Source organism: Solea solea, chromosome 2, assembly GCF_958295425.1.
Source record: "Solea solea chromosome 2, fSolSol10.1, whole genome shotgun sequence".
In the NCBI taxonomy this organism is placed as follows: domain Eukaryota; kingdom Metazoa; phylum Chordata; class Actinopteri; order Pleuronectiformes; family Soleidae; genus Solea; species Solea solea.
Window position 1 is genome coordinate 16,081,637 of NC_081135.1, and position 27,752 is coordinate 16,109,388.

A 27,752-nucleotide genomic window follows, 5' to 3' on the forward strand; every position below is an offset into this window, starting at 1 on the left:
ATCACACTCCCAGAACGTGGACTGTGGACAGCCAACGAGAGCTTTTCCCACTGTCCTGTGATTGGCCAGGTACCTGGGAGTGACATAATTGGTAGGCCAGCTCTCAGATACACAGCTACCCCTCTGGCACGGTGGATGCTCTGCATCTCAGCAGCTACAACAAGAGTAGTTCTTCTTCTTCTGCGGTTGAATGTACGCAACCGGATGTGCCCGGACTAGTGCCGGGCACTAGTGGGGCGGGCGTGTTGTGAAAATAGATGCGGTTGTGCGTGCGGGATGGAGTGGGTCAAATGATTAAATAAATGCGTGTCCCGCGGGTTGGAAATAATCCCGACGCGCGCATCACTACTATATGTGCTATTTATTGAACCTTGGATCAAGCAATAAGGTGATAGGAATGAGGCTGGACCTTCTGGTGACAGTGGCAGAGAGAAAAAACTCTTGAGAAACTGCTGAGCATCCTGGACAATGCCAGCCACCCTCTGCACACTGTCATCAGCAGCCAGAGGAGCCACAGAGGAGCCTCAGCAACAGGTTGCTCCTCCCAAAGTACAGGACAAACGGGCCATCAAACTGTACAACTCCTTACTGGGGGGGAGGAGGGCAAACAAAACAAACAGTACGAACTAAACAAACAACTGTCCATAATCACAACTCACAGAAATGTGCAATAACCACAACAAAAGCTCATAATAACATGTGCATTAAAACCATAAAGACATGTGCAATAAAACCCTGGGAAATATGGGGTAACTGTAGGTGTGTGGGTATACATGTATATGTATATGAGTGTACCTAGTGTGTGTGTGTATATATATGTATGTATGTATATATATTTATATATGGGTATGTGTGTATGTATATACTGTATATGTATATATGTGTATATATGTGTGTGTATATATGTGTGTGTATATATATATGTATATATATATATGTATAGCATAGTTCATTTTTATCTTATTATATTTTATTCTATATTTTATTCTATATTGTATGGTGTGTATATATATGTATGTATGTATATATATTTATATATGGGTATGTGTGTATGTATATACTGTATATGTATATATGTGTGTTTATGTGTGTGTATATATATATATATATATATATATATATATATATATATATATATATATATGTATAGCATAGTTCATTTTTATCTTATTATATTTTATTCTATATTTTATTCTATATTGTATGGTGTTTGGTACCTGGGGTGTTTCTCTTTCCAGTCTCCTGTAAAGTGTGACTCTAATTTTAACAGTGCTGTGTGTGGATGTTGGAGCTGTTAATTTCCCAGAGGGAACCTCCCAAAGGGATTAATAAAGTCGTCTGTCTGTCTGTCTGAAACCTTTTGAAAACACCTATGGCCTCATTTATAAAGAGATCAAATCTAGATGGACCCTTGTAGCAACCGATAACGTAATAACGGCCAATAACGTAATAATTTAAATGTAATAAAACCAATAACGTAATAAATTGCCAATAATGTAATAAAGTTGTTGAGCCAATAACGTAATAACTTTTTGCCAATAACGTAATAACTTATTACAATATTGTCTGGTTATTACGTTATTGGCCTTGCATTAAAACCATACAGACGCTTTGACGTTGCAGTTTTCAGTATGGTATTGCAATTCACCGCCAGAGCGCTAGTGGCTGCTGGAATGAGTCGTTAACTGACCAATGACAGCACCACGGTCTCCATTGATCTCAGTTGCCTCGACGGATGAGAACATTTTTTGGAGGCACACGTCGCGCTCATGGATGTATTATAAGAACTGGATAGAGCACCGCTCCCCTCTGCCTTGAAGACAATTTTGTCATGGTGGCCACTCCCGGTACTGCAACAAAAAATACTCATGCGGCCCAAAAAGCAATTTTCCCATTGACCACAATAGTAAAAGAGACGCCTATAAAACTGTCCACAGGACACATGGAGACATGGACACAGGCATGTATAGATCTTTATAATCTATATTTTTAATTCATGGAGTTTCATATTTGAAAAACCTTCCTAAAGGCCATAAAAAGCCCAGAATAATCTTATTTCCCACAGTGTGTACGAGCACAGCAAAGCGTGGTCATGTGGCGTCTCGGGAACGGAGCTACTGTCAGGGAAACGTATGATGTGAAAATTGAACCGGCCGGTTAAGGCCACCCAAAGCCGGAATTCCCTCACATGGAGGCGACCGAGACGGACTACGAGAACGGCAGACATCATCAGTCCAGGTCACCGAAGACACAATCTGAAAAGAACAGATTTGTCTGGATGAAAAAGCAGCATGAGGAAATACGCGTCTTTCAGATTGGCAGGAGCGAACCAGATGGTCTGACGCACAAGACGCAGCAGGGATGCGTGTGTCAGCATCCAGAACTTGTATTTCCTGAGATACCTGCTCAGAGCATGTAGATCCAGGATAGGGCAAAAGCCGCTCTGACACCATGTGGGAGAGATGACACAAATTGCTCATTCGTTCAACAGTGAGAGGATTTTCTCCTGCAAAACGCGAGCTGACTCCCCCCGAGTCTGGGAGTGTACTATACCGGAGCGTGGAGGGACAGCGGCGAACCGCAGCCTGAGCCCCCCCCGAGATCGCACGAAGCAAGAAAAAGTGCAAAGCTATTAGCGCCCTGCGACAGAAACTAAATAAGATCTGTCTGTGGACAGTTAAACTAATTAGCCCTGGACGCGAGATATGCTCCGAGTGAGAAGCAGTGTTTGAATGACGTGGTGCCGTCCGCATACGGTATTTATGGTAGGTGGGACTACCTGAGGCAGACAAACACGTTCTCCAGCCAATCAGGATTGGTGTAATGAGATTGTTGCTTCTGAGGGCTGCAGCAGGGGCGTGCATCCTATAGTGAGACATCGAACGAAATATTATGAAAGAGAACTTTTCCGGGGACATCACGGCTAACCCCAATTACCACTACTGCGCAAGTGTGTCAAGGAAAGAAAGGCAGACAAGACAGTGGAAGGTGCAGTGGCAGAATTTGATAGTTTGATTACTAGTCGACTAATCGTGGCAGCCCTATTGTTACCTCAAATGGACAACTCCAAAGTTTGTCAATGTCAGGTACTTTAAGACTTTTACTCAAGTAATAATCTTAAAGGTGACTTTAACTTCTACCAGTCATTTTCTGGTAGATACTTATACTTTTGCTCAAGTGTCGCTTTCAAGTACTTTATACAAGACTGATTATGCTATTTTAGTCTGTTCATGATATTTTTTATCCTTGTTGTACTACACGTAAATGTTGCAAGTTACATGATGTGCAGACACTCATCAAATTCCCCTTTATAGGCCATGAAATGTCCCCTTAAAGAGCCTTAGAATGCCCCCTTTTCACCTCAAATGTTTAACCCCCTTTCGCACCATCTCCCTGCTAGGTCGCTCCTCTCCCTCCATCATCAATATTGCCCATATACTCTTTTATCTAGAAAACCCCCTGATAATTCTGTGCCAATTTGACATAATATTGAATTGTTTATATCTGAATATGAGTCACTCAATTTGAACCTGAATTGATCATTTTGAATAACTGCTTTTAAAAATTTTAACTGAAAACCGTCATTTGAATTTGAATGATGTGGTTTAAAGTGCATGACAAATCATTTGAAACTGAATTACTTTCGGGTGAAGAATTGTTCTCATGGTTCAGTTTCACTTCTCTGAATTTAAATTAAATTTTTGTGTGACTCTCTCTGGGCACTCACAAGCAATATGTTAGGAGAGCTGCACAATTTGAGTGATTCGCATTCAGATATAAACAATTCAATTTTGGTTCATACTGGCACATAATTCTTCCTTGTTTAGCCCCCTGTCAAACCTAGAAGCAATGATCTGTATGATGTGCAGATCATTGTATGTGTGTGAAGTTTTTCTCACCTAGAACCTGTAACATTTCACTGATGACAGCATGGAAAGCAGGGAAAAACTCCTCATGCTGCTTCACTTTGACAAAGATCCTAAAAAAGGAAAGGGTAGATAAAAAACATTGTTTGAAGACAGTCGTCATTGGTCTCTTGTATATTTCAAACAATAAACACGAGTTTGGTTTATGTGAACCTCTGAATATCAGCATCTTCCACCAGATTGCAGAAACTGGCATTAAGTTCATTGAGGTGGACGAGTCTGGCAACCTGGTTCACCACCTCAGCAGGAGACACTCTGCTGTCTGAAAGCAAAGCACAAACATCAAGTCAGCTGTGTCAAAGACAGACAGAACTTAAAGGGGTTCTTCTGACATTTTTGATGTTGGATTTTATGAGGAGCTGAGACATTGTCAACGCTGACTGCTCTGCATCTACTGTGCTGAGGACTCTCCTGAGACATGCAGGATTACTCTCACTAAAACATGGCTTTCAGCAGGGACACAAACAAAACTATATTTTAACCTCCCAATAAATGGAAGTCTAATTATTTCTGATTATTTCAAACTCAAATGTGAAAGTCCATACAGAAAATCAGGATCTTCAGGAGTGATGTGCGGCATCCCCTGTCATTATGACAAGTAAAATACTAACAATGATAAAAGAAAATCAATTTGTCCACTTGACTGTTCTATAAATTAATTTCTGTAGGATTTCAACATTTCTATGGTCAAAATTGCCATATTTAACCATTTCCTGTTCAAATAAACGAGAGAACGGTGAGGTGAGGCAGCGATGAGCTGTGCCTCAGCTCTGTGCCACACACACTGACTTGTTAGCCCTCACAAGAAAGTTATGTTAATGCATCTATAACTCAAAGGGTCAAGTCACTCCACTGTCTCATCTATGCCAATATACATGTTTGATTATACATGTACTACACATGCTGACGTTCCACAGTATGTCTAATATATTTAATGAATATGTCAGCCAAAGAAAAAAACCTTATAGGAATCCTTATAATAATAAATATTCTTTAAATGTAAGCTTTTATTTTGGGATCATATGTTAATACATCCGACTCCAGAGCAGTCAGTGCCTCCCCAGTCATAAACCTCACAGTAGGTTAGGTGTAAGTTGGAAAAATTGGTGTGGTCATTAGTTGACTACAGTGACCATTTTTGTTATGGTTGATGGAGTCCTCTTTGTGTGTTGGTCACTTGTGTGTAATTGTGACTTTTGAGTGGGATGACGTCACGCAGGTCAGTGGATCTAGTCGTTTGTTGCATTTAAGTAACGTTGTGGTCGATGACCAGTGTCCATTTTGTGCTGTGGAAGTTTCTTTAGGTGAAAATGTTTCTCTTTTTAAGGGGGTAGGTGTTAAAACGCCAGGGTCGTTTTTCTTTTTTCTTGTGTATAGCCGTGTCTCATTTCTGGGTCTGAATCCTGTGAAGTGCACAGCCAAGGGAGGAGAAGATTCTGTCGGCTGCTCACTCAGGAGGACGTGGATGTCCTGCGCTGACTAGCCCACACAGCACACAGGTTCCCATTCTTCTTCTCCTATTAAATCCAACAGGCTGTACACCAAGAGGCTAAATGCTGCCCTCTACAGTTCAAAGTCCTGAATCACAGTTCTCCTGCCTCTCGAAGTCCGACTGTTAATTTAAGCTTTAATCAGTCAAAACATCCCAAAAATCTGGGATATTTACACATATACAGTGGTGGGCGATCAGGGCCTCAAAATATCAAAAAAGTATTTTTATTATTATTATTATTACTATTTTATTACTAAAATCACTAAATCTATTTCTATTGTGTTCCTGCTGGCAGCCACTTTTTCAGAGTGAGAAAGCAAGCCTCAGTGTCTCAGGAATCTTCTCAGCTCAGGGGGCACACACAGTGCGGCAGTACTTAAGATGCTGACTCATACAACTACATTAAAAAAATAACTCAACAATGACTTTCAAGCTGTAGAAGATAGAAAAATTGTTGACTATAGATGCAGATCGAACTCAAAAATAAACTTTTATTCAAATGAGCTTTAAATGCTTTAAATGTATTTTTAACCATTGCAGAGTTTACCGAGATCCAAAATGTCTTGGAGGGTCCTCATGGTGTTCGTCATCTTCCCCAGGCTGGTATAGACCTCATTCATACGTGGGTAGACCCCACTGAGGGAGGTCATGCCAAACAACTTTTGGAAGTGAGAAACCATGGATAACAGAGTGATTCGAGTGGGACTTTTCAGCACCTGAAAGAAGAAACAATGTCACAGAAAATAAATGAGCAGGTTGTGAAAATTGGAGTAAATGACAGCAGACAAATTCCATCATCGACTACGCAGATGCGTCAGTCATTTACTTTTTTATCAATGAAAATGGTACCAAAAATATATATGGCGTTAATCATCAGCACGTTACCCACATCACCCAAGTCCCCGGCAATTAAAAGGGCCATGGTCACTAGGCAACCATCTGTGCAACACAGCTATGAGTGTCAAACCATGCATGCCTTGAACACAACCCTCATTTTAGTGTATTAACCTAAAGGTACAGATAATGTTAATTATAGTAGTAGTGGAAGTAGGCCTTTATTGTCATACATACCGAAGTACAGCGAAATTACAGAAATCAACCCGTCCGTACACACATTAAGACAGCACAATAAGACAGACATGACAGGATGACCATGCAATGTAAAGAGTGGGGAGGAATGAGGAAGAAATCAAGAGGACAGGGGGGAGGAGGGAAAAAACGCAGCTCCCAGACTATGCTCCTGTGTGGGAGTACAGTGTGGTCGTCCCCGTCGCGGTGGCTGTGCCAGGTTAACAGGCTCGGTCATGTCCAAGTGAGCTGGCGTGGTCCACTGAAACTCATTCGGCTTTGTCGCCAATGACCTCAACAAAATGCTTGACACCCCTTTCCAAAATTTCCTTTGGGGAAATGCGACTGAGGAAGGCCATGGCTGGAAGTGGGAACAGGTGCAAACAGCTTTACTTTGTCAAAAGCACAGCCCGCTGATGAGCTGCCAACCTAGGAACCATGGTGCTCGGGGAAAAATTACCTGGCATCCACAGTGGCTGGCCATAAACCAACCTCGTAGATGAGGACTGGAGATCTTCCTTCAGTGCCTTCCTAATGCCCAGCATAACACAGGGGAGCCTGTCAATCCAGTTGCCTTCCTTGAGGCTAGCCCACAGAGCAGCCTTCATTGACCTATGAAAACACTCACAGAGGATGTTGGCCTGTGGATGATAGTGTTGGGGATCAGCTCATTTAAGATGGAGTCACATGAATCTTGGATGGAGACCACATGGCCCTTTGCTCAAAAACAAAGAGGGTCATAAAACTCAGTCTCTAAAGATTTTCAAAACCAAACATACAGAGTAACTTGGAGACGATCTGTGTCAGAACCTTGTCCTCTAACTACTAGGGTCCCTCAGGGTTCTGTCCTGGGCTCTCTCCTCTTCTCTCTGTACACCAATTCTCTTGGTTCTGTTATTCACCGTCATGGTTTTTTCCTATCACAACTAAGCTGACGACACCCAACTCATTCTCTCTTTTCCCCAGTCCGAAACACAGGTTGCAGAACAGATCTCTGCTTGTCTGACTGACATTTCTAAGTGGATGTCTGACCATCACTTGAAACTCAATCTAGATAAGACCAAGTTTCTTTTTCTTCCAGGAAAGGGTTCTCCCACCACTAAACTGACCATCACCCTCGACAACTCTCTGGTAGCTCCCTTTCATACAGCAAGGAACCTGGGTGTGACATTTGATGACCATCTCTCCCTCACAACATCAGAAGGATACGACCTCTTCTAACCCAGAAGGCGGCACAGGTTCTGGTCCAGACTCTTGTTATCTCACACTTGGACTACTGCAACTCCCTCCTGGCTGGCTGTGCCATTCGACCTCTGCAGTTCATCCAGAATGCAGCAGCTCGACTGGCCTTCAACATTACATTACATTACATGTCATTTAGCAGACGCTTTTATCCAAAGCGATTTACAAGGGAATTGAGTACAACCTGCCAGGGGATGAGTTGAACTTGCGACCATGAAGTATTTTGCACACAGGGTACCGCTCTTAAGCACTGAGCTACTCCACCCCGACTTCAACGTACCAAAGTTCTCTCACACTACACCGCTCCTCCGCTCCCTTCACTCGCTTCCTGTGGCTGCTCGCAACCACTTTAAGACTCTAGTGATTGTGTTCCAAGCTACAAACGGAGCTACAATACACCCCAGCTCGCCCACTCCGCTCTGCATCGGCAAACCAGCATGCTGTCCCCTCACTGAGAGGATTGCAGAGGTATTCGCCGAACTCATGACTGTTCGCTGTCCTGGCTCCCAACTTGTACATCACACTTATGATCAGCACTTTATAGTTTGGCTTACTTGAAGCACTTTGTTACTTCTAGTACTTGTTTGTACCCAAATGTTGAAATACACTTATTGTAAGTCGCTTTGGATAAAAGTGTCTGCTAAATGACATGGAATGGAATGGAATGTAATCTAATCCCTTATCATCAGTGGGAAACCCACCTCAGTGGTCACTTTGTAACATGTGAACCCATGTGTCAAACAATACAAAAGCCAGGTTTCCCCTCCTTTCTCTTCAACTGAAGATCCTTCAGTACAGAGCCAAACAAGCTTCCAGCAGCAAGAGAATCCTCTCTACTGATCTTCAAGCTATCATCTAACCTGGCATCTCAGTTTATAAAAGTGGTTAACAAAGAAACACAGCAGCCATGCGCTCAAGAAGCCATCTTTGATTCCGCCATTTTGTTGTAGTTTCTTTGTCAACTGCCATCTTGATTTGTAGTCTACCTCTATCTGACTTGACCATTTAATCTGTACACACATAGACTTACTCTCTCTCTCTCTCTTTCACGCACACACTGTATATAGTTACATTTAGTAGATATTCTTGTTTCAATCTTTGATGTCTTTTTAATAAATGTTTCTAAAATATACAGTCTGGTCTGATTAATATTGCACATTTGCCAACCTCTTCCCTATAGAACTCCAATCCTTCAATTCAAGCAATTCAACTATTGATGTAGTATTGAGATTGATCAATTATTAAGTCAATTATTAATCATAATACAAATTGGTAATCGGCGTAATTCATGAGACTGTTTTTGGAAGTTATGAATTAATGGTTAATTCAGAACCGATTGTTCTCCTCTGTTTGAGAGGAGTGGTTCCCCGATTTGAGTTTGACTCAATTTCTTCATAATAAATGAATTATTCCATAATTAATTAATTATGAATATTTTAAATTCATAACCAATCATACTGTTAATCATAACAATAGGCAGTCGTACGGTGGATCCTCATCCCCAAGTTCTCTGCCACCACATTCCACAATCCCGATGTGAACTGTGCACCCTGATCAGAAGACATGTCTGGCGAGAGCACAGGTGAAAGTGACATCACGTCAAGCACCAGGTCAGGGAGTCAGAGGAGTCTTGGAAAATAGGGCAACGACTTACCGGAGAAAAGGTAGACTTATTAGCTTAAGATAACTCATAATAGATTTTACAAATTAAATAGACATTCGACATTTGGGCCCGGTGCCAACTCAGTGTCGCTAACATGAGTAAACTAATTGATAGCATTAAGCTAATATCTACACGCCATGATGCAACTGCTGACTAAATTTTTAGATGAGCTTGTTCAAATATTTCTCTAAGAAGAGAAATACACCTGATGAAGATAGTAAGTAAGGCGCTAGTAAGCTAGTAAGGCATCATTAGCCTTTTACAGACTCATAAATAAGGAATTACTTTTACATTTACTCTTTACGTTTGTAATCAGATGTGCTGAGAGTGTAAATTATCGTTAACGTGTTTTATGTAATCGTATAAGACAAGTAACATTGGACAGGGAGGAGCAGTGGAACAAAGTGATGGAGAGCATAATACAGCAGGGGGGGAGCAAAGTGAAGGAGCAGGAAAGCAAAGTGATGGTGAAGGAGAGAGAAATGAGAGTAGAGGATAAAAACCTAAAGGGCAGCACAGGCTATCAGGTTGAAAAAATAGCTGGTTCCACTCATGGATCTACCACACTGATAATGGTGAATGTTTTTCCTTTCTTATTTTTTGACATACATGTCAATACACTCCTGATCAAAATTTTAAGACCAGTTGAGATTTACATTTTGCACTGTTGGATCTTAACAAGGTTCTAAGTAGTGCTTCAAAATGCAAAAAGAAGAAATGGGAGTGAGACAAATAAAAAAATTGTGTAAGCAATTTATTGCAAACAACCATTAAACTGAAGTAAGCTGTTCATCAGCTGATCAAAAGATTAAGACCACAGCCTTTAAAAGCCTAAATCTTCACAAAAATGTAGATTCAGTGCCATTTTCGGTCAGGTATCCACACTGTCATGACCTCCTGATGGCAAAGGCAAAAAAGCTTTCTCTCTTTGAACATGGTCCGATTGTTGAGCTGCATCAGCAAGGCCTCTCGCAGCGTGCCATTGCTGCTGAGGTTGGACGCAGTAACACAGTAATTTTAAACTTCTTAAAAGATCCTGAGGGTTATGGTACAAAAAAGTCAAGTGGTAGACCCAAAACAATTTGAGAGTGATGACAGAAAATGGCACTGAATCCACATTTTTGCGAAGATTTAAGCTTTTAAAGGCTGTGGTCTTAAACATATGATCAGCTGATGAACAGCCTATTTCAGTTTAATGGTTGTTTGCAATAAATTGCTTACTCAATTTTTTTTTTGTCTCACTCCCATTTCGTCTTTTTGCATTTTGAAGCACTACTTAGAACCTTCTTAAGATCCAACTGCAGTGGATCTGCAGTTGCACTGTTGGATCTTAAGACACCCTCTTAAGGATCCAACAGTGCAAAATGTAAATTATTGCAATTTTTCAACTGGTCAGGAGTGTATTTATGTTAAATAAATTAAAAATAAAAATAACTGATAACTTCAGTGAATTTCTACTGTAAGAGCAATGATAAATAATGACAAATTATTAATTATTGTTTTTATTTTTATTTAATTAATTTATTGTTTTATTTATTTATTTTTAAAAAACATTTTAAGCCATTCAATAAATAGGTTGTAAAAGTAAAATCTGCAGTCAAGTGTCATTTGTTTACGCCGCCACGGCTCCCTGGAGTGCCTGCCCCTGCTGCTGAAAAAATTCCTAGAGGAAACACTGCAGGTATTAGCCCAATCCCTGATGTCCTTTTTCAGGCCATGCCACACAAACTTGTCAGCCATCAGCCTCTGTGAGGCCTTTGTACCAGGATGGGAGAGGCCGTGGACAGCATCAAAAACCTTCTGCCTCCAGGCAGCAGGGACAATTGCCCGAGAGATACCCAGGGAAATGTCACACAGGAGTATGAAACTCCTGTGCAGTTATCAAAAGCCACATCCTCCAGTTGCAACCCTGCAGAGCCAGTCTTTAGACGTTGTATGTAGTTGGCGTAATCCAAGCCAAAATGGACCACTGGACAGGCAGTCCCAAAAATTGTTGTTTTTACCAGCCACATGCTGCGAGTCTGTTCTGAATTCAGAGATGTAAGACAACTGACGTCGCTGACGGCACAACCACAGCTCGGCCATTTTGGTCATGGCAAAAGTCAGTGGCTTGTGGTCCACAAAAGCAGTGAATTGACAGCCCTCCAGCAGAAAATGGAAATGCCTGATGGCAAGATAAAGACCAAGTAGTTCTCGATCAAACTTGCTGTAATTCCACTCAATGACGCGTAACTGCCGGCTGAAGAAAGCCAAGGTTGCCAGGCACTGTTGACCCACTGTTCGTATACTGCACCAACAGTGTAATCAGAGGCGTCAGTAGTGATAGCTATGGGCAATGGGTGAAGGGTGTGCCAGCATGGTAGCCGTAGCCAATGCTGCTTTAGTGTCCACAAAAGCCCTGTCCTTGTCCGTGATCCAGTCCACCATGTGCCGCCGAACTTTTAGGGCGTCACAGTGCCTTGAGATAATGTATGTTATGATTTGGCACTATACAAATAAAATTGAATTGAATTGAATATCACACCATTCCATTTAACTATGTTTATATGCACAGCTTAGTTTAGGTGCAGCTGTATCTCTCTATAAGCTAGTGCTATTGAATCAGTTTCCTGTTTACCTTTTACGGCGTAGACAAACAGTATTATAGACGTGAGATGGATTGTGCTGTGGTTCTGTATGTTTCATACCGGCTGTAGATGTTAATCGTGAGTGGTCTTTTCCACAGCTTTCGCTCTAGCCGATGCCATTATGTTGTTTGTTCCTTTCCGGAAATAGTACTGCAGTTTATACATCGTCTCCTTCTTCTACCGGGTCAAAGAATGGGGAGGAAATTTTGGTCCATGCACAGAACCAAACGTCAGACACCAATCCGTTTAAGCGTATACATGCAAGAGTAATTGGACTTTGAATCTAATTATGTATGTTAGTCCAACTAAGAATAGTTCAATTTCACTCGTACTAAGATTTTTACATGACACTCAGAAAACCGAACTATAGTCTAGTGCATTTTTTCTTTTACCTTATCTTTAAGAGAGGTGCTTTCCAGCAGGGTATCCACCAGCAATATCATGTCCTCCACCTTCACAGCTTCTGCAGAATCATGGCCACCATCAGGGAGCAGCTGGGGTAGCAGTCTGGTGATCAGGTTAGTTAAACCTTGGTACAGCTCCTAAACACATGAATACACATATCACATTGAACTGGTAGTACAATCTGTGAAACAAGCCGCTCACTCACTCACACCTCACTTCAAGCACAATGGACAGAGAAAGCCTAAGAGAAAAACTAAGAAAGCCAATGCAATTGCAAAATTTGAATGCAGTAGTAGGCAGTCGATACAATGCTTTTTATCACATGTATAATTTCAATACTAAACTGTGAAGATTTGCACCTGGATCAACAAGTAACATTACTAGATATATACCCATATACACTGATTTACACCTGAAAACCTGAAAAGTATTTCACATCAGCTTGTCATTGGTATATTTTTATATATTATATATATGCCCAGCCATGAAAAAACCAGGAACAAGCCTCCCAAGGGCCATTTTGAGTGAAAGTGGGATTTATAAGCTTTCCAACAATGTCTAACATGTAAATCTGAAAATATTTGAAAAACATGTTGACGCCATTTAAATGTAGGCACTCAAACTGGTTTGGGAAAATTTTTGCCTCAAAGATTTACACCTTTTGGGAGCCAAGTGAGATTATCAACACATTATGTAGCCCCAACCCACTCCTGGCCCAGCTGTCAGTGTCATCTGATATCTTTTAGCCCACAGGACAGAAACTATTGTAGTAGTTTGAACAATGGTTATCAATCGCAGGTCTAGGGACCCTGAGGGTTCTATGAAGAGGTCCCAGGACGTTCCCAGAGAAAAATAAAATTAAATATGAATATACATTTCATAAAAATGAAAAACAAGAAAGGTAATATACTTAAGAGTTAGAAGGATAGATACATATTTCTAATATCAAATCAAATCAAATCCATTTAAGTCTCTCTGTGGTGTAGAGTGATCAGTCTGTTGCTGAATGAGCTCCTGGCTGATGATATGCTAAACCACAGATAGTTGCTAAATCATTAGCATCAAAGTCAATACTTCATATACAAAGCTGTTTTATTCACACATTATTCAAGCATATCAGGTTGGTTTGTTATTCATATTAATAGCAGATGCTCATATGCTCTCGTTACAGCTTATAATACGAATATGAATTAATATAATCTGATCGAACAGATGAGGACGCTGATCAAACAGAAGTTTCTTAGATTTGTTCTTTGTGCTCCCTCACTTGTTCTTTGTGCCGTGGTTTTTTGTTTTTGGGCGGGCCTTAGGAAGCTATCTAAGTATATGTAAGTATCTAATGTTTGCTCATTGTGTGAACTGTCGGGGTTCTCTGCTCTCCTCGATGTTGTCTATGTACAGTGCCTTGAGATACTCTATGTTATGATTTGGCGCTATACAAATAAAATTGAATTGAATTAATGTTCAGATGTTGATGGGGAAAACTTGGGGAACGAGTTCCAGAAGGACAACAACTCCAAACCTGTGATGACTTCCAGTCTATTGAGCTGTCACTCCAAAACTCAGTAGCCAATCAGCAGGTAGCTTCCTGCCCGAAAACAAAAAACCACGGCGCAAAGAACAAGAGAAAAAGTGAGGGAGCACAAAGTACAAGTAAGGGAGCACAAAGTGCAAGTGTATTTTCAAACGATAAAATACAATAGTTACAATAATCAAAGTGTTGTTTGAAAATATTGACACAAATCTAATTCCATATGTATGTGACTTCGAATGAACACTAACATAAAGTAGATTCAAACGTGAGTGAAAACTCACCCCATAAGAAGATAGGAGGTTAATAAGAGGTTTGGGGTGCTTTCTTTTCACGTTTCATGTCGCCTAAAAGTGTCCAATTATTCTCATGTCCTCTTTTAGTGGCTAAAGAATCCATCCGTTTGTTGTGCATAAGCTCTGGAGAAAGTTTGCAGAACACATAGCCGCCTCTTCTTCCGTAGCATAGCAAAAGTGAGATCGGCGTCAGCATGACCAGAAGTCACTGTCTTTGTTAATAAGTACAGCCAAAGATTTGTACTGTAACAGCCACAATTTGGTTCTTCTGCAATGTGTTTTTCCTTGTCTATCTTCAGCGGCTGCATATTAAGTATCCATGTGTTTCCTCTGTGGCACAGCTGATTAGCCGAAAAAACAACAAAAGCGCTGGAATGTGGTATCACCACACCCTAACTAGGAATCCATTCACAGCGATCAAAAAACCCAAAGTTAATGGTTTTAAGACCCCCAATACTGTGATGTGAAACATTTAGTGCCTTCTTTGAAATTTCAACTTGCATTTTCTGTAAAAAACAAACTTCTTTGTTTGACTTGTTGCTGGTTTTCTCGTGGCTGGTCACATATATTTACCTTCATGAGGTGGAGCTGCTGGGCCCAGAATTCAAGTGTTGGGAGCAGATTATGAAACTCAGCCAGCTCCAAATCAACAGAGGCGGGTTTCTGTCTGTGAAGTTGTAATGGGGCGCTGAGATTGGTCACAACAGCGCTGATCTCAGTCAACAGCTGGAATACAGACAACAAGTACTGAATCCCCATTAACTTTATACACACATAAACAAAGACAAAGTGTCCACACAGAAAAATCATATGAATAATGATGAAAATAATATGTTTACTTGGCAATAGTGGGCACATAAACTGGATTCGCTGGCTTTCCAAGTGGACTCTCTAATACCAGTGGTGTTCTTGTCTTCTTTAACCAATCTGCAAAGTTGGGTGATACTGTTGGTACTGTACTAGTGGAGTCTCTTATGAAGAGTGAGGAGAAGAAACAGGCACAGAAAATGTATCTCACAAAAGACATTCAAACAAATCCAGCTGTTAACTTGGAAGAAAAGTAATTTAATTGTAATATTTCCTTTCCTATTCTTTTTATCACCTTTTAATAACTAGAGTCTGCTAGCCATCATATTACTTCTAGAAAACATCCCAGTATTGTTGGTTCCTCTTTGTGCAGGGGCCAGCAGGGGGCATGCATATGAAGTCTATTTTCTATCAATATTTCAAGAGCGTGGTATTTCAGCTTGAGAGCAGAATTGATTAATTTCATGTTCAGATTTTGTGACGCGTTCCCTCAAACCCTCTGCTCCTGCTCAAATTAGCTTGAACTCAAATATGTTGCTGCTCACACAGAATTTGTACGCTCCAGCTGCAGCACTCCTATTCCTAGACTGCTTCTGTGTGTGTGCTTCAAGTCTGCAAGAATACAATGACCAATGACCAATGACCAATGATAATGTAACTTTGGGGGAAAGCATCACAAAATCTGAAAGGGTAGGATAGGAAAGAAAATAACTCCATACATCACAGGCAGACACTACTTTTCTTACAAAACCACACCACTTTTACTACTCGAGCAACAACTTCTTAAGCTCCTAAGACACCTTTTAAAAAGAGTCAAAATGAATAGATAATAAAAGCAACAAAACATGTGACAGATGGAGGGAGTGCATCTGTGCCTATTTATGTGCTAAGAGGAACTCAGGAAAGAAAGCTATGATCACACCCTGGACAGATCGGCAGTCCATCACAGGGCCAACACACAGACACAAACAACCACTCTCACGTTTCACCTACGGTCAATTTAGAGTGTCTAATTAACCTCTGTATAAACGGAATGACGGATTTGGCAGGTCACTGGGTTCCTGCTAAGCACTGAACGATTTGGTGAACAATTTTTTTGAACAAATCATTTTAATTAACGGATTCTAGGGATTCAGTACAGTCAAAAGAACTGCCATTCCCATCAAGACTTTGTGTACATTTGCAATGTATACAAACAAATATCCTGCATTACAGGGTGAACGAAAGCTGTTTCAAATTTTATCATCATGTTCCTACTGCTGGTCTGCTGTATAGTTGTGTTTGCTGACTCTCTTGCTGATGTGCAGGAAAGTCTCACACTTTTGAACTAACCCATGCTCTTCTTTCAAGATGAGATGAAGTTTCCTCTGAAGCTGTGGCATTTTCTCTCTCTGCCTTGACAGCTCCTGCTCCAAATCCTCAGACCGTTTCTAGAAATGATATATATTATATATATATATATATATACATATATGATGGAGACAACCACAAGAACAAGAACAAGTATAACATTGTTTATACAAGGCTAATTAAACAATCAACTAAAGGTACTTTCCGTATTGAGTTACATAGTGAGACCTAAGGTACACAGGTACAGGTTGATGTGACTCCAGATGCTAGGACAGCTGTTCAGCCATTTGTTTCATTTATAGAACGCGCTGTGCTCTCTCTCTGAATGAATGAGATCTCCCTCACAGGCGCCATCTTGCATGCACGCCTACAGCCTTGCTGCTGCGTGTTTTGGCCTGAGATCTGGGGCCTTGTGTTAATTTTGGTTCCACACACAAACACACAGACACACAGACACACACACACACACACACACACACACATACATTGGTGTTTATGTTGTGTATAGCTTGTGTGAATTTAAGCTGTAGTTAGTGAAATTACTTATTATTACTTCAAATTACTACATTTTCATTATGCTTTTGGTGTTCATTGACTTAGATCACTTTGTGTTATTTACCTTCAGTGATTGACATTGCTTAGTGGATTTTGGGTTTTTTTTAGTTTCATTTTTCAAACATATTTAATAAATAAATAATTATTACTATTTTTATTATTTTTAAAAAAAATTGCCAGATTGTCACCGCTTTACCCACATTCCCACACCTGTCAGACCGTAGCAAAGTGTTTGGACGGTTGGCTGACACAGGGTTGTCCCTAAAATTCTCAAAATGCCATTTTTGCAAGCCCTAGATTTGCTATTTGGGCTATATTGTCACTCGGGAAGGCCTGAGCCCAGATGGGAACAAGGTCAGCGCAGTCAAAGACTTTCCATGACCCTGCAAAGTCAAGTGAGAAAGTCCCCTTATCCCCTGTCATCCTGCTGTGAGGTCACTGAACCTCAGAATCGGCCTGGCGTGGTCTACTTCAGGGATAAGAAATCCTCATCCCACGAAATATCTCTGTGTCCAGTTTGTCAGTGACATGTTCGAATCAGTGGTGGCGCCATTGGGTTCACCCATAGATTAACCACAGCCATAGGCGCCGATCCCGTGGGTGCTCCGGTGCTCGAGCACCCACTGAAAAACTTGAGCACCAACCGGGGGATAGCCATCAAAAAAAGCTAAAAAACAAAAAACAAACTAAATAAATAAATAAATAAAACTGCATCTTTAAAATGAACTGCACCTATCTGAATCACATTTTCCAATGAAAAGTATTACAGCTCTGTGTGTAAGGTGAATAAAAATGTGTAAGTCCCATCGTTGTGTGGGCATGATATGCGCATCAGTGCTTGTATAGCCGGTTCAGTGTCACAGAACCGTGGACAGCGCTGTTTGTGTGTGTGTGTACAGGTGCAGCGCGATCGATAGACAGAGATCGTGTCACTCAGTTTAATCTTGTAGATAAATTCAATTTTCCCTCTATTGACGTAAACGACGTGAAGTGAGGACGGAAGGCGACTCCTTTCCGACCCAGGACCTTCTCTCTCCCTCTGACCCGCCAGAATAGAACAGCACCCTCTTGGTGTTCGAGTCCATCAAAATAGGCTATATAGCATGAATTAGAAAACAAAGACATTCTTTGTAAAAATAAGATGTTCAGAAGCAGTGAGCATGCCACCCCTATATAGTCATAATTATATGATCTTTATATGATGGTATTTATATAATTTGGTCACCCACGGGCAAAAATATAAATTGGCGCCTATGACCACAGCCTACCACCTGCAGTCCAACCAAACTGAGAGGGTGAATCGGACAACCAAGACCACAATCATATTTTGTCAACACTCCCACCGTCTGGGGACGGTTGAGGACTCGCCCTCACTTGGATGTGTCGGCTGGGTTCACTGCCAAGTTGGCCCACTTGTACAAGGGTCCCTACAGAGTGGATCAAGTGATGTCAGACTTGAACGTCAAGTTGTGTGCTGTCTCTGCACATCAACAACTGGAGACATTTACCTAAATATCACTTAGAACCTCTTTGTTGCACAAAATTCTAGAACTTTCAAGGATTTCAAGGACCCATTTGAACCCTGATTAATGTGAAGACACCTCACATACTTGTGCTTCTTGTTTTTCCTGCAGAAGTTGCTGTGTGTGGCTGTGATGCTGGATAGTTATGCTGAGGTAGCGGTTCTCCATGTCCTGGACTCTGGCCTTTACCTCATCCATCAACCCCTCCAGGTCTGTGACCCGCTGTGACTGGTGAACCGCTCGTCTCATGTGCTCCTGAACCTCCTCTCTGACAACACACAGAAAACTCTTCAAATTAACATTTATTTTATAACATACATTCATCACCTGTTGTGTCCTGAACACGGTGGGCTTAGCCTGGATATGTAAAGTCCAGTTGTTATAGCAGCAAGTTAACAGCAATTAGGAAAATATCCTTAAAGGCGACATACGCAGAGGGACAAGTGTGCTGTTGGTGGCTGCACAGTGGAGCACAGTGTTTTACACAAACTTCCAGCCTCAGAGGATTTTATATATGAAGCTAATGTGCCGGATAAAGTCAGTATTTAGTCAGCGACCGTATTTCACCGACGTACAAACATACACATTTTTAAGAAAAGGTCAAATAGAGCTCATAACTGACCATTCTGACACGTCCTAATTAAAAATATTTGTTCAGTACGTCCTCCATGACCGGAGCACAGACTCAGTCTGATACAGTCACATACAGTGGCAGTTTAATCAGCGGTGCTGTCCCTAAGTCTTTTTTAACTGATTTACAGTTTGGCAGTGTTCGGCTTGATCCTTGTGTCGGAGGTCTCTTCCTGTGACGGCACTCTTGCTGAAAGGGGCGGTTTTGGCAGGGTTATTGAACTGCTATGGTGCTTCATCCTTATGGTATTTTGACAAAAGTATGTCACAGACATGTTCATTAGGACACCAGGGAACTATTTTAACTTGGAGAAATAGGGTATAATATGTCGTTTTTAAGACGATTCCACCATCCCCCCACATAGCTATCTTTGGGAGACCGGAGGGTAGCAACACTATGACAAAAATTCAGATTAATGTAATTGCTTTCACCTCACTAATTGCACGCAGGAGAATTTTGTTACAGTGGAAATCACCCCTGCCCCCATCTTTTAAATCCTGGATAGGGGATATAACTTCCTTCCTAGAACCGGAAAAAATAAAAAAATTTCCGAGAGGGTTATCTGATAAGTTTTATTCTCATTGGCAACCGTTAATTGGTTATTTAGATCTGATTCCTGCAGGGGATCTTTCCCAGTAGTGCTATGCTCTGATCCTTTCTACTGCCTTGCCGACCACTTTGTGTGTTGCTACCTGTGTGCCGTCCACCTTCATCCTATGCACATGTATGGTGATGGATGCCACAAAAGGTGGTGTATTAGCAGCCCTGGCCTCTATAGTAACTATATATACATTTGTCCATTCATCTTCTTTTTAATTTATTTCTTTATTTATTTCTATTTATTTATTTATTTTTTGAGACTATTCTACCTGCTATGCTGTACACTTACTTTATGTTTATTTTTTGTGAATGTATTTTTTCTTATACTTGTTAAGTTACTTCCTGTCATTTATTTATCTATTCATTTAATTGTATCTTTATTTTTGCATTTATTTCTTTATTTATTGTATTTTTATTTTTCTGCTGTCTATACCAACAACTAGTCTGTCCTTTTTTGTAGGGGTTCGGGGGAAGGTTGGCAGAGGGTCCACGAGGTCCCAAGCCAGGATAGAAAAATTGAAAAAATTGAGAATGCCTTATGTTTCTTAACCTTGTGTTACACACTGTCCTGTTGCATTTTCTCGAATAAAATATGGCAAAAAAATAAATAAAAAAATTCCTCTTTTAATACATTTTATAGTTAGTGTTGGTTCAAGTGAACTCTGTATTGTCGATATCGAAGCTATCATAGGCCTAGACTGCTGGGGGAACAGCCATTATGCAGGGGGCACTCTCTCACCTCCTCGCTGTTTATCTGTCTGTCTCTCTCTACTTCCTCTTCTCAGCACTCATTTTATCATGATACTAACTTTGTTTTCACTCCCTCCCCCTAGTTTGTTCTCTTCCTCTCGCTCTTTGTTCTTATTTCACAGGTATACTTGATTCCAGAGCTTCAATACCACAGCTATACTATAGAATAACTATATTTATATAGCTACTCATTACTGTTAACTTTAATATTATCCTTTTCCATCCTTCATCAATGGCTTGCCCTGTTCTGAGGGTCACATGAGGAGCTGGAACCAGCCCCAGATGGTGTTGGGGCAAGTCACACCCTGGACAATAATAATTGTCATTAATGTTATTAATTTACCTTCTACCATCTTCTCATTCCTCCCTTTGTAAATGTTTTTATTTTATTTTATTTGCAATCTGGTGAATCAAGTGTTTTTGTGGAGTTTTTCCTCACTCAATGTGAGGGTCTAAGGACAGATGGTACCACTTACTTTACAGACTGTAAAGCCTTTCGAAGCAAATTGTGTTTGTGATGTTGGGCTAGGCCAGTGGTTCTCTATTATTTTCTGTCATGCCCCCCCAGAGGACAGAAATGTTTTCACGCCATCCCCCAAATTGAAATACTATTGAGAAACTGATCATTTTTATTTATTTATCTGTATAAACCACTGTGTGAGTTGTTCTGCCCTGCCTCTCACACCCCCCGACACCCATGTGGAGGATAAAGCGTAGAATATGGATGGAGGGATATTGGGCTATATAAATAAAATGTTATTTAACTGAACAAGTCCAACACTGGTGTGTAATGATCAGGCTCATGTTTCCACTTCAATGAGTACACGAAACCATAAGATGGATGTCTCGAACAAACATCTGATGCAGATAAGATTGAATGACAAGACAACAGATGGTCATAACAACACTGCTTGTACATTATTGAACAGATATGCAGATACAAAGCCCCCACATACTTGATGGATCTCCCTTGTACTAGAGCTGAACAATTCATCGACATTTTATCAAAATAGCAATACAACCTACTGCCAAATTTAAATTGCAAGGAGGCACAATATTTCTTAAATCCAAAATATTTGTCAAATTACCATTTTAGGTTAAATATTGTCCTCACACATCATATTCTACAGACTGCAGAAAACATCTTTTTTCCCTCACAGATCTGCACAAATATCACACAATAATCATTTTAGATATGTTATTCAAATGAAAATAATGTGTGTGTGTGTGTGTGTGTGCGTGTGTGTATTATGAGTACGGGCTGCAACGATTATTCGATTATTAAGTGATTACTTAATTAATTGTCAATTGATTTTATAATCAATTGTTTGAAAAACATGCTTGAAATATTTTCAGGTTTCTTTGCTCCATATAACAACAAAATCCACATTTAAAAGACATAACTGTCTGCATTATTGATTATTGCCTCACTTGTGTTGGTTGTTGGACTTGACAAGCTCCTGGATGAGAGCCTTCGTTCTCTCAGAGTCGATGAGCATTGTCCTTAGAGTGGCCCTGATCTCACCAGCTGACTTCTTGTCCAGCAGAACCAAATCTATAGACACATGAGGATGTTTTTGACAGAGGCAAAAAAGCAAGGTACCTGTATACGCAATGCCAGGTGTACAATTGTTTAATTTCTTTCAAAGTAGAATTTTACTCTGATAGTTTAGGGTTTTCTGAAGTGTGGTTGTTTGTGGTATTAACACATGTCATTGCACTGAGAAGCAGCCTGAGACCCACACTCACTGAATACATAGCAGGAAACCAAGATAAACTGTTTTTATTCAAATAACAAAATATATACCACTTAAAGTTGACAGTATCTTATGAATATGTTCTCTGTTTTTTCTTCCCACAGACAGTCTTTTCTGACTAGAAACTGAAGTTGGCCCAAGTCCATAGAGAAAATCAGGGATTTTACATCACAGCACACAGAAGTAGTTGATCAAATGTGTCATTTTGTAACCTCTGTGTTTGAAATCCTTATCGATAAAGTCACTAACACAAACCAAAGGCAGCAGTGGACCAACAGCTTATGTCAACAGACTGCAAGCTAGTGTAAAAATGCTAATTGTCTCTATGGACAATGGTGTGGGAGACTAAGCACTTTGCACACTTCAATTTTCAGACAGAAAGGTGGTCTAACAGCAAGAGAAAGCAACAAACATATTCATGAGATTTTGTGGACTTTAGCAGGCATTGAGGGGGACCATCTTACACAGTACTGACTGTGTGTTGTTTGGGAATTTCGCTACCAAGGTTTTGGAGAACAGTGAAGAAAACCTGGAGTTTGTGATGAGTTCAGTTGAAGGAAATTAATTTGAATATTTGGCTAAGGTGAACAGAGGCAACTTCAAGACAGGCATGTGCATATGGGAAGCCATTTTAACATTTAATCGAACCACACTCCTATCTTTAATTACATTTTAGATATCCATAATATCATTTCTCCTAGTCAAAATGTAATTTTAGTTTTAACATTTAATAGCTAGACTGGATGAACTGAGAATGTTAATTACAGGCGACTGAGACCAAGAGCGTCCACAGAGGTGAGCAGATCACCTCCAACAACGTCGCTGCCAAACTATATATAAGTCTTATCTTAAGACACAAACAACATTTTTGAATTCTAAATGACTAATTTCTTGCCTTGAATGATTTTAAAACTGTGTTCCGGGACCCAGAAAAATAATTATTTCAGGTTTATATTTGTTTTCTCTGCTGCTTTGTTCCAGCGAATTGCATTCTGGAATTCATGGCTTTCCCATACGCTCAAGTCACCACCATGCTTCGCCTGCCTGGACATTAGCTGTAATTAGCATTTTCAGTTCATCCAAACTGTCTCCAAACACGAAATATAAACTGTTTCTCAGTTTATATTTCGTGTTTGGAGACAGTAAATTTCTACCACAGTTGTCAAGAGAACGATGTTCTCTCTCTCTCTCTCTCTCCACAAACCTCCACAGTGAGGTCATTTGTCCTAGGAAGAATGTCATTGTGGATATCTGAAATGTTCTTTTTGACCAGGTATCAAGTACAGATATCTGTAATAAATATCCAGTCTCGCTATTAAATGTTAAAACGGCTTGTTATAAGATAGATAGATATACAGATATCTGAAATTACATTTTTACTAGTTATAATTCTAATTGTAGATATCTGAAATTGCATTTTTACTAGTTATAATTCTAATTGTAGATATCTGAAATTGCATTTTTACTAGTCACAATGTATTTTGGATATTCAAAATTACATTCTTGATATCTGGAATATTTTTTAAATGAAAATTAGGACAGTAACAATTGGATTGAAGATATCAGAAATGGGAGTTTTTCCTAGTAACAATTCGATTGCATTTATCCTCAATGTTCATTCTAGATCTCCAGAATGTAATTGTGGATATCTGGAAGTGAAAGCCCAATACACATGAATGGCAAAAGTGACATTTGTCCTAGGAAGAATGTCATTGTGGATCTTATATGTTCTTTTTGACTAGGAAGAACTGAATTTTAGATTTCTGTAATACATATCCAGTCTAGCTATTAAATGTTAAAACGGCTTGCCATATGTGCACTGTCTGATGCTACCTCCCATTCATTCCTGATGACACGTATAACAATCTGTCTAATGATGTCTAACATATGTCATTAGAATCAGGAAGACACATTCTGTTCCTGGAATTATCTGCTCTCAGCTTCATGCTCATCTACCTCTATCTATATCTCATGTATATTTGCTGTCTTACTGACAAGGAATGAACACAATAGCTTTCTCTTGGCAACCTTACAATATCCTTGAAATTAGTCTGTACAATATGTTCTCTCCTAACTGGACTTAAAACTAGCAATAGCTCTGTTATAATAAGTAATATTTAAAAACGCCAAAGGCTGACAAAGGGTTATGAATTTCACTCACTCATGTGTCAGTACCTCATACTACCACAACTTCAAAAAACTTAAACTATCACTTAAAAATGTTGACAAATAAAATGCAAATGTTGCAGCTTAGCAACCAGTGGTCTTTACCTGATAGTTTTTTATTCTCTACAGGATCAGCAAAGTGCACAGGCTTAAAACCATGATGCTGGAGGAGTTTATTCACGTCATCCCATTCCACCTGCTCCTGCTGAACGCGCGCACACACACACACAGACACACACATAATCGAGGAAATGTCTCATTAAGCGGCACACAACAGATCAATATGAACTCTCACACTACCTCGAACTGCCTGCAGGTCCACAGGTACACGTATGTCTTATTTCTCGATCCCACATCCATTATTTGAAGTTGTCCCTTCTCTCCTGACAGTTACTTCGTCTGATCACTGCGGTCAAGCCAGCCGTGGTTCGCGTTTGCTTGGTCAAATCAGCCGCACGTTTTTTTTCTAGTGCGCGAATCTACTAACATTTACGGTAATCGTAATGAAACCGCACTGACGAGCTGCTGGTAGTGACTGTGAGTAGTCCAAGGTTCACACACTACTGAACTTAGTACTTCCTTGACTACTTGCATGCATAATATGAATTACTTTCACTGTGTAAAAACTAGTCCATGATTCATATACTGCTGAAGTAGAAGTTTATCACCTTCATATTGGGCTGGATTTGTGGCAAGAAAGTGCTAAGATGGTTTTAGCTGGCAAGCAGGACGAGTGCAAGACAGTGTCGCTACCAAGACCTGCTGAGAGCAAGCTGGTGCCTGTCGAGTACCAAGGAATTCAAACAACTGTTGTTTTTGGCTTTTGATGTTTAACTTACCTAAGGTTGCTTTGATGCTACAAGAAACACACACATACATTTAAAACAAATAAATAAAAAAAATATAAAAGTATACTTAAATATTGTCTTCAAATAAAACAATATGAACGCCTTCAATAATATACATCAATCAGGTTATTTAAATTTTAAATCACACCATTTCTTCAAAAATGAAACATTCTAAGACTATGTCTGACTAAAATTGGTCTCATAACACAATAGATACAATTATAGTCAAATCTGCTTAATATATAAAGTCCTATGTGCAGAGAAGGCAATTCCAGTTGCTTGCCCTGGCGTCTCGGAGTTGGTCCTTACTCGCAGGCTCTGCACATGGAACCAACTATCACAGCTATCACACTGTATCTGTAAAATGAAACAAGTGATTACAAAATGTAATTGATCTTTTTATCAGAAACAATGCAGTAGATGTACAGCGGAGGATAATTTCCCGTTATGAGGCAATAATTCTTTATGGTAATGTTGTCTTTAGATTTCTATATGGTGTATTATGTCGACTTTATTACATGTAGCAAATAGTCTTTAGCATACTGCCTCACAGACTGGTGACGTACAAGCCCCGTTTCACATTCATCCATTAATTCAAATTCACTTGGGGAGTTCTGCAGGAGAACCACATGTTTCATCTTTCTGTGAGGATCCTTCATTTTAGAACTATCAATATTTTATGAAACAATGTTGCCCTTTACAGTTTAATTTAATTATTGCAACAAATTATATAAGGTCTAATTAAAAATAAATCAGTTCTTAGTATTACTTAAGTTTATGGGTGAAACTGTCCATTTTATGACTGTCATTGGAAGTCTACGTCACTATAATGTTTTACTTGGTGGTACTATTAAATGATAAATTATGCAGTGCATGTGACCTGCTTATCCTTGCTTCCCATGTTTGAAGAGTGAGCCACAGGATGTTGGTGTGACACAGAGGAGGACAACAACTGAAAACACACACAAGCATCTTTTTCAGTGATTCCTTCTCCATTATGAGAGTTGCTTCAATGCAGCAAAAATAATAATAAGTAAAACCTATTTCAGCTGAGAATAGCAGAATGTCATATGATGGACTGGTTTATATGTTGACGTTATAGTGTAAACTAAACACTATAGACCCAATGATGCTACAGTTAATACAATCGATGTCACACCATACCATTTACTTATGTTATAATATTATGATAAAACCCAATTATAACTACACTGAGAAACTCTCACCCAATCAATAGTTGTGAGCCCAGATCCTGGGGGCTTTGCAAAGGAGCACATTGCACAGTTGTTCAAACACTGCCAAGAAAATATTTTATTAACACATACTGTATATGTATACATTTCTCATTTTCCTTGCAGCAGCAGTGCAAATACCAGAAATACCAGAAATGACAGCTTGTGATCTCCGAAGGGATCAGTCATAGCATCAACAAAAGTTGAATGAGTTTTTAAGGATGTGTGTGATCGTGTGTGATTTGGTGTTTATTGTGATAACAATTACATTGAATCAGCATAAATAATTTGTCATTTGTATTGTGTTATTTTTGTGTATTTTTGCATGTACATAAGAGGCTGCTCATGTATAGTACAGCAGAGCCTATGCTAATGGTTGCAGATTTTTATCTTTGCAATATATTTGAATTTTAGGTCATTTCGGTGTGTTTGCCCCTGACAGCCACCATATTCTTCTCATCAGTTTGTGTCAAAGTTGGATGAATTTCCTCACAATGAAGTGTTTAGTGTTTTAATGCAACCAGCAGGGGGTGTCACAGCCACTTCCAGGTGAAGCTTCAGTAACAATGGTGCAGGTGAAGAAGCATTAAGAGAATGTGTGTGTATCTTTTTATTATTTTCCATTTATAATTCACATTTTTAAGTATTTTGTGTCATTCCTTCTTTAAAAGATCAGGATTTATGAACAATAAGTTAATCTTTCTACTTCTTTATAATCTTTTTACCTCGTTGAACCTATTTGAATTTATTTTACACTGTTTTGATAATTTTCCACTTTGTATTTTTTTAATGTCTATGTGCAGCATCTTAAATCTGCCTTTGTTCATAAAAAAGCTTCATAAATAAAACTACATTGAGTGTCAAGTTTCTTCTGGTCTTCACACCAATGCCTGCCTAAACTCATCCAGTGCAACAGAGGACGCTGACCAACTCTGTACAATTTCCATCCATTTATTGACATCATTGAATACAGTATGTGTAGGTTGATAAATTAGGTTATTTGTTAGTTAATCAAATAAATGCATAATCACATTAAAAACTATGATCATTACTTCCATACTGCTAATCTAAAGAGTGAAACTTGGATTTTTGAAAAAAAAAATTAAATACTACAAACTGTAACTTGAAAGTATGCAAAGAAGCTCAGAATTTAAAATCTTTATTTGGAGGATAAATGGAGGAGATGGAGAATAGTTTGTTGTGAACAAAGAGTGTTGAGCCTTACAGCTTTATTTGTGTAAGCTTTGGGAGAATGAAGCTATCCAGTAGAGTGACGCAAGCCG

General features: G+C 39.6%; 1 protein-coding gene across 3 annotated transcripts in view; it reads right to left on the reverse strand.

Moving 5' to 3' along the window:
• The window catches only part of cep70 (centrosomal protein 70), a 41,023-nt gene extending 15,131 nt beyond the window's left edge, over nucleotides 1-25,892 (reverse strand). The window contains exons 1-12 of one of the 3 annotated variants that reach the window (XM_058652469.1): nucleotides 24,690-25,892; nucleotides 24,495-24,594; nucleotides 21,898-22,021; nucleotides 18,573-18,753; nucleotides 16,390-16,487; nucleotides 15,090-15,177; nucleotides 14,824-14,976; nucleotides 12,411-12,560; nucleotides 5,966-6,134; nucleotides 4,080-4,188; nucleotides 3,900-3,979; nucleotides 2,057-2,255 (exon numbers count right to left, since the gene is read on the reverse strand). In XM_058652469.1, coding sequence (XP_058508452.1) covers nucleotides 2,230-2,255; nucleotides 3,900-3,979; nucleotides 4,080-4,188; nucleotides 5,966-6,134; nucleotides 12,411-12,560; nucleotides 14,824-14,976; nucleotides 15,090-15,177; nucleotides 16,390-16,487; nucleotides 18,573-18,753; nucleotides 21,898-22,021; nucleotides 24,495-24,594; nucleotides 24,690-24,749 — 1,338 coding nt within the window. In that variant the 5' untranslated portion in view covers nucleotides 24,750-25,892 and the 3' untranslated portion in view covers nucleotides 2,057-2,229. Of the gene's footprint in view, nucleotides 1-2,056; nucleotides 2,256-3,899; nucleotides 3,980-4,079; nucleotides 4,189-5,965; nucleotides 6,135-12,410; nucleotides 12,561-14,823; nucleotides 14,977-15,089; nucleotides 15,178-16,389; nucleotides 16,488-18,572; nucleotides 18,754-21,897; nucleotides 22,022-24,494; nucleotides 24,595-24,689 lie in introns of those variants that run through there. The other 2 variants (XM_058652473.1, XM_058652468.1) reach the window with 2 other exon arrangements.
• Between the last annotated feature and the right edge of the window lie 1,860 nt (nucleotides 25,893-27,752).